General features: G+C 46.0%; 3 protein-coding genes and 1 long non-coding RNA gene across 5 annotated transcripts; 3 read left to right on the top strand and 1 right to left on the bottom strand.

Moving 5' to 3' along the window:
• Nucleotides 1-1,067: 1,067 nt before the first annotated feature.
• LOC112903139 (protein LURP-one-related 5-like) lies at nt 1,068-3,818 on the top strand. The gene is made up of 2 exons (XM_025972357.1): nt 1,068-1,391; nt 2,659-3,818. Exons 1-2 carry the CDS (start codon nt 1,068-1,070, stop codon nt 3,079-3,081), a joined length of 747 nt encoding a protein of 248 aa, XP_025828142.1. The 3' UTR covers nt 3,082-3,818.
• A 2,069-nt stretch (nt 3,819-5,887) lies between these two features.
• Nucleotides 5,888-6,365, top strand: LOC112902148 (protein LURP-one-related 8-like). The gene has a single exon (XM_025971077.1). The coding sequence runs from the start codon at nt 5,969-5,971 to the stop codon at nt 6,332-6,334; it is 366 nt and encodes a 121-aa protein (XP_025826862.1). The 5' UTR covers nt 5,888-5,968; the 3' UTR covers nt 6,335-6,365.
• A 424-nt stretch (nt 6,366-6,789) lies between these two features.
• On the bottom strand, nt 6,790-9,090 carry LOC112902149. 2 transcript variants are annotated; one of them, XR_003230495.1, is made up of 2 exons: nt 8,163-9,090; nt 6,790-7,426 (listed from the first exon to the last, which is right to left on the bottom strand). It is a non-coding gene; the product is annotated as an uncharacterized LOC112902149 (long non-coding RNA). The 2 variants fall into 2 exon arrangements; XR_003230496.1 differs by having other exon boundaries at nt 6,790-7,400.
• Nucleotides 9,091-9,596: 506 nt separating this feature from the next.
• Nucleotides 9,597-11,683, top strand: LOC112903296 (protein LURP-one-related 5-like). Its single transcript, XM_025972535.1, has 2 exons — nt 9,597-10,165; nt 11,061-11,683. The coding sequence occupies exons 1-2, from the start codon at nt 9,659-9,661 to the stop codon at nt 11,532-11,534; spliced, it is 981 nt and encodes a 326-aa protein (XP_025828320.1). The 5' UTR covers nt 9,597-9,658; the 3' UTR covers nt 11,535-11,683.
• The last annotated feature ends 1,403 nt before the right edge of the window (nt 11,684-13,086 follow it).

The following is a 13,086-nucleotide window of genomic DNA, read 5'->3' as shown; positions in this document are numbered from 1 at the left end:
CAGGAATTGTAGGGCTAAAATATTTAGAGCAACTCTAGCGATAGCCTTTAAATCAGACACTCTAAATTCTAAATAAGGGATGCCCCTATTTTGTAGGGGCTTCCAAATTTACTTAAACTCCAGCAATAGCTCTTAATTCTAAATTTATAATAGAGGGCTCCTAAAGACCCCTAGGAACGGAGGATGGATGAGAGGATTTAGAGATCTTTCCAAAATAGAGGATACAGTAGAGGGTCTGCTGGAGTAGCATCTAAACTTGAGATAGAGAGCTATTTAGGGTCCGTTGGAATTTCTGTAAGTAAGAGTATCTCCAATAGGAGTCCTAAATTAGGTCCTATCTTGAAATATAGGGCTTAAGAGAAAAAAAATAGCCTCCAACAGGAGTCCTATTTTACAAAAAACTGGCAAATCAATTTATGACTCAGTCTCCCGGGTCCTAGATATAGGACTCAATTAGTTGTGTCCTATCTCCCTTTTGCCACGAAATCTAACTGACAGAGACTTCTTTCCCCAATACCTCCGCTCCAATCTTTTCTCAATTAGTTGTAAATGACATGATTTGAGAGCCCGCTGTTGGAGTATAAGCTTTTTTTCTTAAACACAACAAATATGTTTCTAATACAAATTATAGGGTCCAAATATAGGACTCATGGTTAGAGATGCTCTAATATTAGTACGCAACATGGATCTCTTTCGATTTGAACGGTTGGAAATGGCAGCGAAGCTTAGTCAAGGGATAGTTTAGTAAGTAATACTAGTTCGATAGGTAATTATCTTCCCATTCTTAGAAGCTTCCTTAATAATGGGCCTAGCTAAGTCTACAACCTGTACTAGGTATGGCATGGGAATCTTGATCCTGGCTCATGCACACAACACAATCATAAAGGTGAGATGCCACGCAGCTACGCACTCACTCCTCACAACCTACCAAAAACAAAGTTCCAACTGCGGCGAACTGGCACGTCGTACGTGTAGTCGTGTACACATGAGCGATCCAGTAGTCACGAGTCGATTACCGAGTATAAAAATGAAGGGATCGATGCGCCAGCCAAGGCTTAACTTCTCCAATGACGGCGGCCTTCCCCGATCGGTCCAGCTCCAGCATTACGACGGCCCGGATCCACCCCTCCGAGACGACACGGCCTCTGATTCGGCACCGCAGCGGCGGAGATTCATCTGGCCGTGCGTCGTCGTCGCCGGCGGCGCTGCGGTACACGGTGTGGAAGAGGTCCAGCATGGGCTTCCAGGGCACCGACGGCTACTCCGTCTACGACGCCGCCGGCGCCCTTGCCTTCCGCGTCGACAACTACTCGCGCCGCCGCAAGATCTTCGTCGGCGAGCTCCTGCTAATGGATGGCCAAGGCTCGCCTCTTCTTGCCCTCAGGCCACAGGTACGGCGGGTGATCCATCCATCACTTGTGAATTTTTTTTAAGAAAAGGTTTCTCCCGCTTTATTACGAGAAAAAAGCGTACAAATTCAGTTTAACATCGAGAGTACCGCCACTCAGGAAGTCAGGATAGAGGTCTCAACAACAGCTACTCCCTGAGTCCGAGAGACTACAGGCGACACATGAAGCGAGGAATCACTGGCTGAAATGGGGAGCGACATCGGTGTTGCCGCAGCGCTGTAGCCCGACGGGGATCGTTCCGAAGGTGATGCTGCCAAACTTGAAGTTGTGGTAGATGCGGTGCTCCAGCAAATTCTCGGCGCCCTTGCTCCCCTCCTTTCCATCGCCCCAGCAATTGCTTCCAGCTCCTCCTTCTTGTCGTCCTTGATCAGCACCTTCCAGCTTCCTCACCATCACTTGCGAATTTCATGTTAAACTACTACCTGCACTCTGATATCCAGTCGCATCGATATATACATCATGATATTCAGATAGATGTCCATCGATCTGGTACTGTTACAATTACAACAAATAAAGGTCCGAGGCGTTCCACAGTACTCCAGTATAATGCTATGATATATAATATATTGTCGTCACTGAATAATTACATCTTCGAGTTGCAATTAGTCCTTTCTAATGTAGATGTATATCAGGGGCATTTGTTTTCAGATAGGGAAATGGCCATCCAGAGCTTCATTCTTTAATTTTGGGCATTTTGTACTAGCATCTAGAACAATAATTCTGGTTATTCAACGAGAGTTTGTTGATCTCTCCAACATTTTTCGTTAATTCCTAGAATAACTCTTGCCAAATCGGGTGTACTATTTTTTTATATAGTCTGATTCTCCTAGTACCACTACTGCAAAGATCTGATAGCTCAACAGACGATTCAGACCAAATGATAACGACAATTTTTTACAGAAAATTCAGTCAGTTCACTCCATAAGAGAAAACAACGCACCTAGCAGAATACCAAATGTACTCGGAACAGAAAAAATGCTAGCTTTGTGGTCTTCGTTGTGTCCTGCCAGACTCGGTTGCTTTCTTGAAAGTTCATTCACTAGTCTCCAGTCTGACTAAATCCAATGCGGAAGTACATTCAAAATTAAGCATTCGCTTTCATTTCTTTCTTTGGATGCAGTTAATTTTCTCCCAGCTACAAGTGCATAACAGATGAGCTCAAATATTGCATTGGTCTCTGACTGGCCAGCAAATTCACTAGGACTAGTAGCAGAAAAAGCTAACAAATAAAGGTTTTATTTTTGGCCAGATCTTCAGCACGCACGACCAATGGAATTGCTATAAAGCATCAGAAGAAAGCCAAGGCGAGAGGACAAGGTCACATCAACTCTTCTCGATGAGAAAGTGCTCGGTTTTGCAAAAGGGTCATATAGCTGAAGTGTCCATGACAGGATGTAACACTGCATCAGACCGTACCGGTCATGGTCCCAGCTTCTGTGTCGAGGGCTGCTTCAGGAGAAGAAGCTGCAAGATCCACAACAGTGATGGCGAGGAGGTGGCAAGGATAATGAGGAAGAAGGCTGAAGCCGCGGCGAGTTCTTTGATGCTTGGTGACGACGTGTTCAGCCTCATGATCCAGCCGAATGTGGATTGCGCGATGATCATGGCTTTCATCGTTGTTCTGGATCGGATCTGCTGGAGGCCGTTCACACCCATGATCTGCTCCTCATAGCCCTTGGTGATGAATCCCTTTCTGACTACTATATATGCATGATCACTGAAGCAAAGAGAGCACAGTGATTTACAAAAGGACGGATAGAAAATGTAGTTCGCGAAATGCAGCTGTAAATCGGCCGCAACTGAATAAGGTCTAACTTGTCAAATTTATGTAGATACAACTTTGCTGAGAACGTAGCATCACTTGAGCAATGCATCTAGAGAGTCAACTGTGTGAGTTGCCAGTTATCACCAATCATGGTAACATCAGAGCAGTATTATGCTAGTGGTTTTCACCAAGAAGCAGCATTGGAGATGCAAAAGAGAAAGTGACCAGTGCTTGTTGAATCCTGAAAGAGAAGTTTGCTGATTCAGCTAATTAACCAGTGGCTTAAGCTATCTTTGGTGCTGCATAGAAAAGTTGAGTGTTCACATTGAAGACTAAACACAACTAGTACTCTTATTCCATCCATGCCTTTTTGTCTGTCAAGATCTGCTGTAAACCTCATAAAGAGAAAAGATTCACAGGACATTTGGCATATATTGCCGAAAGAGCATACCATATTCAGTGCATGAGAGAACTTTCTACCAAAAACGTCAGAAGAATCAAGGATGAAAAAGTTCAGGAAATATTACAACTCATCACTAGTCTTGTACTGACCAACAGTCTTTTTATATTTCTATTAAGATAGTTTTTCCATGTTGGCTGTATTTATAACTGCATAAATTATGCAATATGATGCTAAAGAATTTGTGCCCGACAATACCTGTTTAATGGCATTGAGATTAGCGCAAAATAAGTCGGCAAAAAGAACAAAACTTGGCTCAACTAGAAAAAAGGAACAAGAAACCATAGATTCAAGTATGCAACGTTGTATTCGTCAGGGGTGACTGAACATGAGGAGCTGCCGGATCGTCAGACTCCTGGTCAGCAAGCAAATACTCACATGCATGGATCAATGAGCATATGACCTGCTGATGTTTGCATATTGGCTCATCTTCCCCAAAACACATGCATACAAATGACATATCAAAGAGCTGGTTTTTAGGACACTTTTTCATCATGCACTAAATTTGGTTTTTCCAAACCACTTAAAAACTACACTTGATGGCCAAATAACACTACTCAGCTGATCCATGAACCAACAAAACATGCACATTATTGAGTGATGTAAGCAGCATGCAGCAGTAATATATAAATAGTACATCCAACTTGTTGTAAGAAATTATCATCTAAATTAAATAGCAACTTGCAAATTAACACGCTCGCTTGATGCACGCCATCCTTGGTTGGACTCATAATAAGCAAGGACACCAAACCCACCATGAACTCTACCGCCAATAGATTATGATGGACGATGATGGTGAGGAAACAGAGTGTGAAAGCTAGAGTGGAACGAAGTGGGTAATCAGAAATCTGGACAGGAATCTCACCTAACCTTGTCATCAGTTGCTGAGACACTTTTGGTGTTTGTGTTGTTTCTAGGGTGATTAATCATGCAACGATTTGCTTAAGCCGCGATTATTCGTGCATGTTTATTTCTTATTATTGACCTGACAGAATAACATTACTTGCAATGCAACAGGGGCCGTCACACTCACATCATCAGGTGAGCTGGTGAGGTGCATATGCATGGGAGGTTGCTTCGCTCCACTGCAGGCCCGATTGTTCTCTGTCGTCAGGATGCTGTTTGTTGACTGCACCTGCACTACACGCGTAGTTATATATGCCTGCGCAACAAGAAACAAGTGTAGTAGCTAGATGCCGATCCATCACACAGCTAGCGCACTAAGCATGGCAACGTACACGCGCTCTGATGCCGACCGCCTAGCTCCTCCGCTAGCTTCAACGCCCTGCAGCTGGCGCTCACGCCAGGCCAGGCCGCATGAAGGAAATGGAAGCTCTTATTCAGAACCGCACGGGTAATTATACTACGTCATTAATTATTCTCCTCTAAGCTAAGACGGGCGTGCTTCAGCTTCAGGGAATAATTGAGATGCATGCTAGTTAAACTAAACCGCCCAAGATCGATGGATGGAAAGCATGCATGTTGTACATGTCCACATCTACATGTTGTGGAGCACTGGAGTGCAGTGCAGCCTAGCAACATGACTGACTGGTGCTGCTGGTTCAGTTCATTACAAATAATTAAAATATATTGTTCCATTCACATCTTTCTAATTATGATTTTCCTAAGCGATTCAAATGGGTAGCATCTGGTAAGTGGTAACAAACAGAACAGTCCTACCATAGATACTGCTCCAAATAATGATAATATATTGAGTCTCACTGAATATGGGAAGTTCTGAGTGTTGTGGGAGAAAGAAAACACTAGTGCTACCGGAGGGTAAGATCCTGAGATTTATGGAGCTGAGCAACTCGAGTCCTCGTGGGAATGGTGCCGCATGTCAGCACGAGACTGCAGTAACGCAGCACATGTTCAGGAAGGACCTAGAAACGAATCCTGACACTAGCTCATGTTCTGGCCATCCGATTAAACAAGGTGGGTGATCCAACGGATAACGTTTATTGTGCGCTCAATTTTGGAGTTCCCGTCTTTTAAAGATGCATGGTCGGAAGGTCACCAACAGCTACGACTACGACAGTGCTTTATTTGCACCACGCGCGAACGTAGAAACGGCATACGGGTGGAATTCCACTCGATCAGCTCAGCTCGCCACTCACAAACCGTACTGCTGCACTTCCCAGCTGATGCCGATCCAAAAAGTTTGTGCAGCATGCAGTTGGATTATTTATTGGACATTTGGACGGCTGGCCGGCCTGCCCTGGCTGGCCTGAATAATAAGAGGAGCACGGCCGGCCTTTTCTTGTTCTTGTCCATCTCGATCCATCCCTCCACCTGCAGCAACGGGCAACCCAACCAAAGCAGACGATCGACGATATGCACCCGGTGCCTCCGCGGTCGAGCCCCAGCAACATCGCCACCGGCAAGAGGGTACACCCTTCCGACGCCGACGCCCTTCACCACAGCTGCCCCGCCGCCGCGGACGATGATCTACGACATCAGCCGCAGCCGGCGCTCTACACGGTGTGGAAGAGGTCCAGCATGGGCTTCCAGGGCACCGACGGCTTCTCTGTCTACGACGACGCCGGCGCCCTCGCCTTCCGCGTCGACAACTACTCGCGGCGCCGCAAGCTCTTCGCCGGCGAGCTCCTCCTCATGGACGGCCAAGGCGCGCCCCTTCTGGCACTCCGCCCACAGGTCTCTAATCAGTTGCATAATTTGCAGTTCGTTGCGTTTTATTAGGGACGACATTGTAGATTAATACTAACTACTCCAGTTCATCTTTGCAAATTCCGATAAGCAACGCATATATATCCTTTCTTGTTAGGTGGACAAAGATATAAATCTACTGTTGTTCACTTCATATTGTGCAATGCGATCCGAAACTTCAATCTGCAGCACGCATTATATTATAGTAGTACTCGAAAAGCGATTCACCAAATATGAATAACAACTTATTTCCCTTGTACTCGTAAAATAAATTCAACTGCCTGCAAGATCATACAGATACGGCAAGAAAGCCTGTAAACCCTGTACCGCAAAAACACAAGTGCCATCGTCCAAAAGCTTGCACACAAAATGCTTTGTTTTCTCTCGTATGGCTTTCGCCTTTCGCCTTTCGCCCATAGTTTTCCTCTCCACGCTTTGTAATCCATGTCACAGGCTGACAGTTGTAATTTACAATAGAGATACGACAATAGCAGCAAAATAAAATAAACATATTGCAGCATCAGTAGTATCTCCTCTGGTTAATGTTTCTTTGCCAGGCAGTTTTGACAAAGCAGATGGAACAACTTTGCAATTACCAAATATTATGACACTAACAATGCCCCCTCTTGCTGCGCCAGATTCTCAGCATGTGCGATCAGTGGAACTGTTACAGAGCATCAGAAGAAGCCGGTGACAAGAGCTCCTCCAGGCGGCAGCACCTCTTCTCCATGAGGAAATGCTCACTTGTAAAAACCAATGACGAAGCAGAGGTGCACATATCAGGATGCACCAACTCATCATCAGATCATGACTCCCAAGCTCCTAGCTTCAGGGTGCAGGGTAGCTTCTGGAGGAGAAGCTGCAAGATCCGAAAAGGCAACGGGGAGGAGGTGGCTAGGATAACCAGGAAGAAGGCCGGCGCAGTGTCGGAAACGGTCACACTTGGCGAAGATGTCTTCAGCCTTACCATCATGCCAAATGTCGATCGCTCAATGATCATGGCTTTTGTTGTCATTTTGGACCGTATCTGCCAGAAGCCATACAAACCTTTAATGTGTTCTTCTTAGTTCATCCCTTCAAGCTTCCAGGTGCTGAAGCCCTATTTTTCATCCATGAAACATGAAGCTGAAAGTGGTGGACACTAAAATTCAAGAAGGGCGGTCTAATGAGGTGCTGAGGCAGTGAGTTCAGATAGGTAGGGACTGCAGCAGCTAATTGCATCTGTCAACTGACTGAAGCTAGCATGTAACATGTCCTAACTTTTTAAACAAAAGACGGAAATTTAAAATTCAACTGGAGTCCTGCATCGCAATGCATACTGGATTCCAGTGATGTAAATTTCAAGGAAAGTTCATCGGTATTGTTTAATGCTCAGAACAAAGATGCCATAACAATTTGCCAAGAGAACTTGAAAGAGAAAGGTCAAAATAAGGGAATGACACAAATAGGCAGTAGTATCCTTTGTCCTAGTTGCAACTTCCAATATTTGTTTGTTACTCTGTCGTATGCTTCCATGAATTAACTGGCTATTTGTTAAAAAAAAGAGAAGAGAATCAACTAGCTGCCAACTCTGGCATGAGCTGCTCCCCATTGTTCCTGTAGGGCAGTACCGTATTAAATTTCTAATGCTTTATACCTAGATGCAGCTTTTGGAATTAGTAGGGTCCGTGCAAAAGACGAAGGTGCCCAAATTGTGTTGAATACTAATTCCAAAAGGAGGACCAGAAAAATAACAGATTTAAGATCTGACCAGTGACATCAACTACATCTGGCAGTACAGGGCAGTCATGTTTGGAGGTGACGAAAGATACAATCACATCGAGGAGATGTCTGGAGTTCAGGGTACGGATGGAATGGATACCTGGTGGTGACGGAATGCGCGGCCGGCTGTTGCTGGGCGGAGCCCGCGGAGGTTGTTGAGGGGCGACGCGACGACGAGCGGAGTGAACCCACCCGTGCGGGGAACTGAGAAGACGAACTAGGCGGCTCGATCGGCCGGAGCGCGGAAGCCTGAGGCGGCAGTCGCCGTGGAAAAGCTAGGTCAATTAGCGGCCCGCGCGCGAGGCCTGAGGTAGTTCTGGGCGAGTGAATGTGACGGTGGCGAGCGCGGGAAGCCTGAAAGAGCGATCGCCGGCGGCGGCGCGACCTCCGCGGGTGCCATGTCGCCGGCCGGAATATCTACAAATGCCTCCCCTAAAAAGATCGGGATAGTTACAAATACACCCCTGGTTTGGATCTCGATTAATAATCGCGATCCGAGTATTTTCATATACATCCCTAATTCGGATCGCGATTAGCAATCGTGGTCCGAATATTTACACTTAACCCTCTGGTTTGGATAAGAAATTCGCAATGTGCCCCCTGATTCGTCTCTACCCCCTCGTCGTCTCCTCCGCCGCCGGCAACTTCCGTGCCGACCGGGAGCGCAAAGTACGGCCTCACCCATCGCCCTGCTATGGCTCTCCGGTATCTGCAGATGGATCTGATACTGAAAGGGTTGCGGATTGTGGAGCATGGAAGCAAGCCATGGGTGAGGCGAGGATTGAGGAGGAGGTCTGTCAGGTGAAGCTCGTGCTGGACTGTGGAGGCAGACGAGGAAGACGAAGGCACGCGGCACGCGGCGGCGAGGCTCCACTCTGCTTGGGAGGCAGCTAGCGGTTCAAAGCTTCAGCGAATCAAGAATCTGGCCTCCAACTCAGGCATGAGCTGCTGCTGCTGCTCAGAGCACTTGGCAGTGCAGAGCAGTTGAGTGTTCAAGCTGAAGGCAGCGAAATCAGGGGATTCAGAGAAGAAGAAAAAAAGCCTACTTGCTAGTCATGCGGCTAGGCATGTCAATTCCTCATTGTTGCTATTGTATTGGCAAGCATGGAAAAAAGATCTTTTCGTCCGCTAGATAGTTTCATTTCAGTCTATTTTTTGCGTTTGTCGTAATCGTTTTTGCTTTATTCTAATCCTTTCTGGAGGCTACAAAACGATAGACATGCGTGCTGAGATGCGCACCACGCGTACACCATACATGAATGCTCCTGTCCTGTTAGATGCTTACAAATATTGCTGTTGAAGGACGGTAGTATTTGAAGACGGAGGGCAGAGTCGTACTCCCACGACCTTTTGCACCAACCAGCAGATGCTTCGCATTTCGTTATCCGGCGAGGCGAGGCGATGCGATCCGGTGCAAGCTAAGCGCCCGTTGGGAGAGCTCCAGCCGGCTGCTTCTAATAAAATATTGTTCACTAGAGCTGCTTTTCTCTTTTATCTTGTTGGAGCCGTTTTTCTCTCCGCTCTCTCCTCCCTCTAAACAGTATTTTATCAGGAAAAACTGAAGCCGGCTCGAGCTCTGCCAAATGAGCCCTAGGCATGGCATCCGTATTCATTTCAGCAAAGCATCCGTGCACGTACGCCATGAGAATAAATGGTGAAAGCCACGGATTGCGACTCGCTGGCCCGTGCCACACCTTTCAGACGCCCTGCCTGCTCTGCTCCCTCACGTCAAAACTGTACCCCCCCTGCTCTGCCGCCTCCTTTCACCCGCCCTGCCATTTCCCACCCGTCCATCCATCCCTGTACCTTCGTTCCTTCTCAGACGCGAACACCATGAGCAATAGGATCCACCCGTCGGACGCCGGACGCGGCGGCCGAGCTCGTCGCGCGGCGCAGGCGCCGGCAGATAGCCGCCCGGCGGTGTACACGGTCTGGAAAAGGTCAAGCATGGGTTTCCAGGGCACCGACGGCTTCTGCGTCTACGACGACGCGGGCAGGCTGGCGTTCCGCGTCGACAACTACTCCCGGCGCCGGAAGCTCTGCGCCGGCGAGCTCCTGCTCATGGATGGGCAAGGCACGCCGCTCCTCTGCCTTAGGCCACAGGTGCTTACTGTCTAGTACTTCACATTTCTGCATCATCTAGGAGCAGCAAATAAATGACTCCCTGCTTGTTTAGGAGATATACATGCATTTTTCCTCAGCTTTCAAGAATCAGTTTCTATTGCCTTAGCTTGATGAAGAGATCAAAACAATTATTGGCACATACAGCAACGCACACCGATTGATTGTTCTTGAGGTTATCTTTTATTTCCTTCCCTGTTAATAATTAGTAGTTTCTTGGAAGCAATATAAAGCAATAGCAAAAGTATCAAATTTATTAGCAATTCTTAAAAGCTTGATCAAAAGATGGATGAAGTTTACAGTCTACACGTGTAGCGATCAATCACAAATCTATTGGTAGTTTCTTGAATTATTTACAGTCTCCATGTAGTGATCAATCACAAATGTCAACTTTACATTTTTGCTATCTCCTTAATTATTCAAGCTGTCCCATTTAATCTTCTCTTCCCCGGAAAATGACAGCGCTTTATAGGCCGTCAGATGAAATGCATTTACCCTTAATTTTGTTCAGCGGACTAGTACCTCCAGATTAATTCAAAGATTTGGTGACCTGTGCAAGATTTAGGGATCCACTGAGTAGGACAAATCCAAGGAAAATGAATGCAATCGCCTACAAAAACAAGCAAACAAAAATGCTTTTATAAGGAAAAAAGAACCATATACAAAGGTCTTATTCTGTTGTTGCATATATATATTGTAACTTATTATTATTTTACTATAATTGATACCTTTTTCTTTGCAACTTGCAACACGAAAGGCACAAGCATGATCATAAACCAGTTTTGCTGCATTTCCTTTCCGCAATTAGTTTTTGACTAAGCAAAACCACAGCTACTAACCAAGGTAAAAAATGATTTTTTCCATTATATTGTAACAGCTTCTCAGCCTGCACGATCGCTGGAATTGCTACATGGCAACGGAAGAAGAAGGCCTCGACAAGAAGCCGTCTCCCACGTCACAGCAGCAGGTCTTCACGATGAGCAGGTGCTCAGCTCTGAAGAGCAGCGACGAAGCAGAGGTCCACATGTCACCAGCAGGCACCACTGCATCGTCATCATCTGGCCTCAGCTGCAAGCACCCGCAGGTTGCCGCCGCTCCGGCCTACCGGATCGAGGGCTCCTTCTCCAGGAGGAACTGCAAGATCCGTCGTGGCAGCGACGGCAGGGAGGCGGCGCGGATAGGGAGGAAGAGCGCCGGCGTGGCGTCCAGACCGGTAGCGACGCTCGGAGACGACGTGTTCAGCCTCGTTGTCCGGCCAGGCGTGGACGTGGCGACGATCATGGCTATTGTTGTTGTAATGGACAGGATCTGTCACAAACCGTACACGCCCATGGTGTGCTCGTCACAGTAGAGGTGTAGTCATGGTGAGATATCAAAGACAGTGTAAACCGTAGGTAGCAGTAGCAGAGAGCCAAGAGATTCCTCACTAACCCGTTTTGCGTCGTTGCAATGTTATTACCTCCAAGAAAAAAAAAGGGGGTATAGAAGATTCTGATTTAATACAGGTACGCGTTAATGACATGAGAAAATGACATGCATTTGCTAGTGCCTAGTTGATACATGAAGCACTAAAATTCTAGCCTATCTCTGAGGGTACTCTCTGTTCCAGGGACCAGGATCATTTTCAACAGCGCCACGGAACAATAGCCTCGATTCCCACCACAGAAACAACCACTTGTTGACATTTGTCAAGTACTCCAGGGCAAGCACACGACTACATCCAGAGATTGCATGTTGCAGGTTGCCTAGTACATCGGCAATGTCCTGAGATAGCGGCATACCAACTTGCCAGGTGCAAGAAGAAACAGCCACGTATGTCCCAGTTGCCCCCCAAATCATAACCAAACCACAGCCTGCAACATGTGCATTTTCAACGTAAGCTAAGGGAGCTGCAAGCTTCTCAGAATGGGCTCACAATGGGCTCCAGCTAGGGGCATCCCGTGCGAACAAAGTGATCCTGATACCAAGCAGGGCACAATGAAAAGGATGACAACGACTAAAGTTAGCCAAGTCAAAGATGCAAATCAGTAAAAGTGGGGGGTTTGAGATCTAACCAGTTACAACAGATGCCTTCACCTAAGCGTGAAGCAAGCCAAGTGTTTACATTCAAGACTAAGCAAAATTGGTGCCCTCTTTACATTCTTGCCACATCAATTGTGATCAACGGACCATAGCCTCTCTATCCACAACAAGTCAACAATAAAAACAAAGAAAAGAAAAGTGCAAACCATGTTCGATGATTTTCAAAAAGGACAAGGATATAGAGCTGAAAAATGGGCATGATCTTCAAACAGAACATTTGAGTTGTCAAGAACTTACAATCAGAACCATCAGCATGGAGCCATGGAATAAGGTTTAACCAAGCCAGCCATAGATAGTCAGAGTTCTGGAATTTACAAATCAGCTTAACTTTTGATGTTTGGACAGAAGCATGGGAAAACAGAAGCACAATGTTAAGAGGCAACTTATTCAGTGAAAAGGCCACTGCCGGCCAAGATTCTCCAAAGCACAAACATAATGGATAGTCACCACTAGGAATAAAACTTTAGCTCACCGCAAAATAAGTACACATACATCTTTCTGTCATAATCCATTTTGTTTAAAACAGTATCAGTTTTAACTATTAGCTATGTAACTTGAGTCGTTCCAGACATAAAGCATACTGAAGACAGAAATTTCCACTGAAAGGATTGATGGGGCAGATCTAACTACATAATATCAATATACTTCCTGAAGTAACCTATTATGAACAAATATTGCCTTTGAACAATTTGAAAGGTGGAGGCAATCTCAATTCATGTCAGTGTTTAAAACGAAACTATAGATATGAAATACAAAGGTTATATGATTCTATAAGATACCATAAATTTTCTTTAACCCTGAAATATAACTTTTACTTTTTT

This window comes from Panicum hallii, chromosome 8 (assembly GCF_002211085.1).
Source record: "Panicum hallii strain FIL2 chromosome 8, PHallii_v3.1, whole genome shotgun sequence".
In the NCBI taxonomy this organism is placed as follows: domain Eukaryota; kingdom Viridiplantae; phylum Streptophyta; class Magnoliopsida; order Poales; family Poaceae; genus Panicum; species Panicum hallii.
Note: the sequence above shows the minus strand (reverse complement) of the source record. Positions and strands in the feature narration are given on the sequence as shown.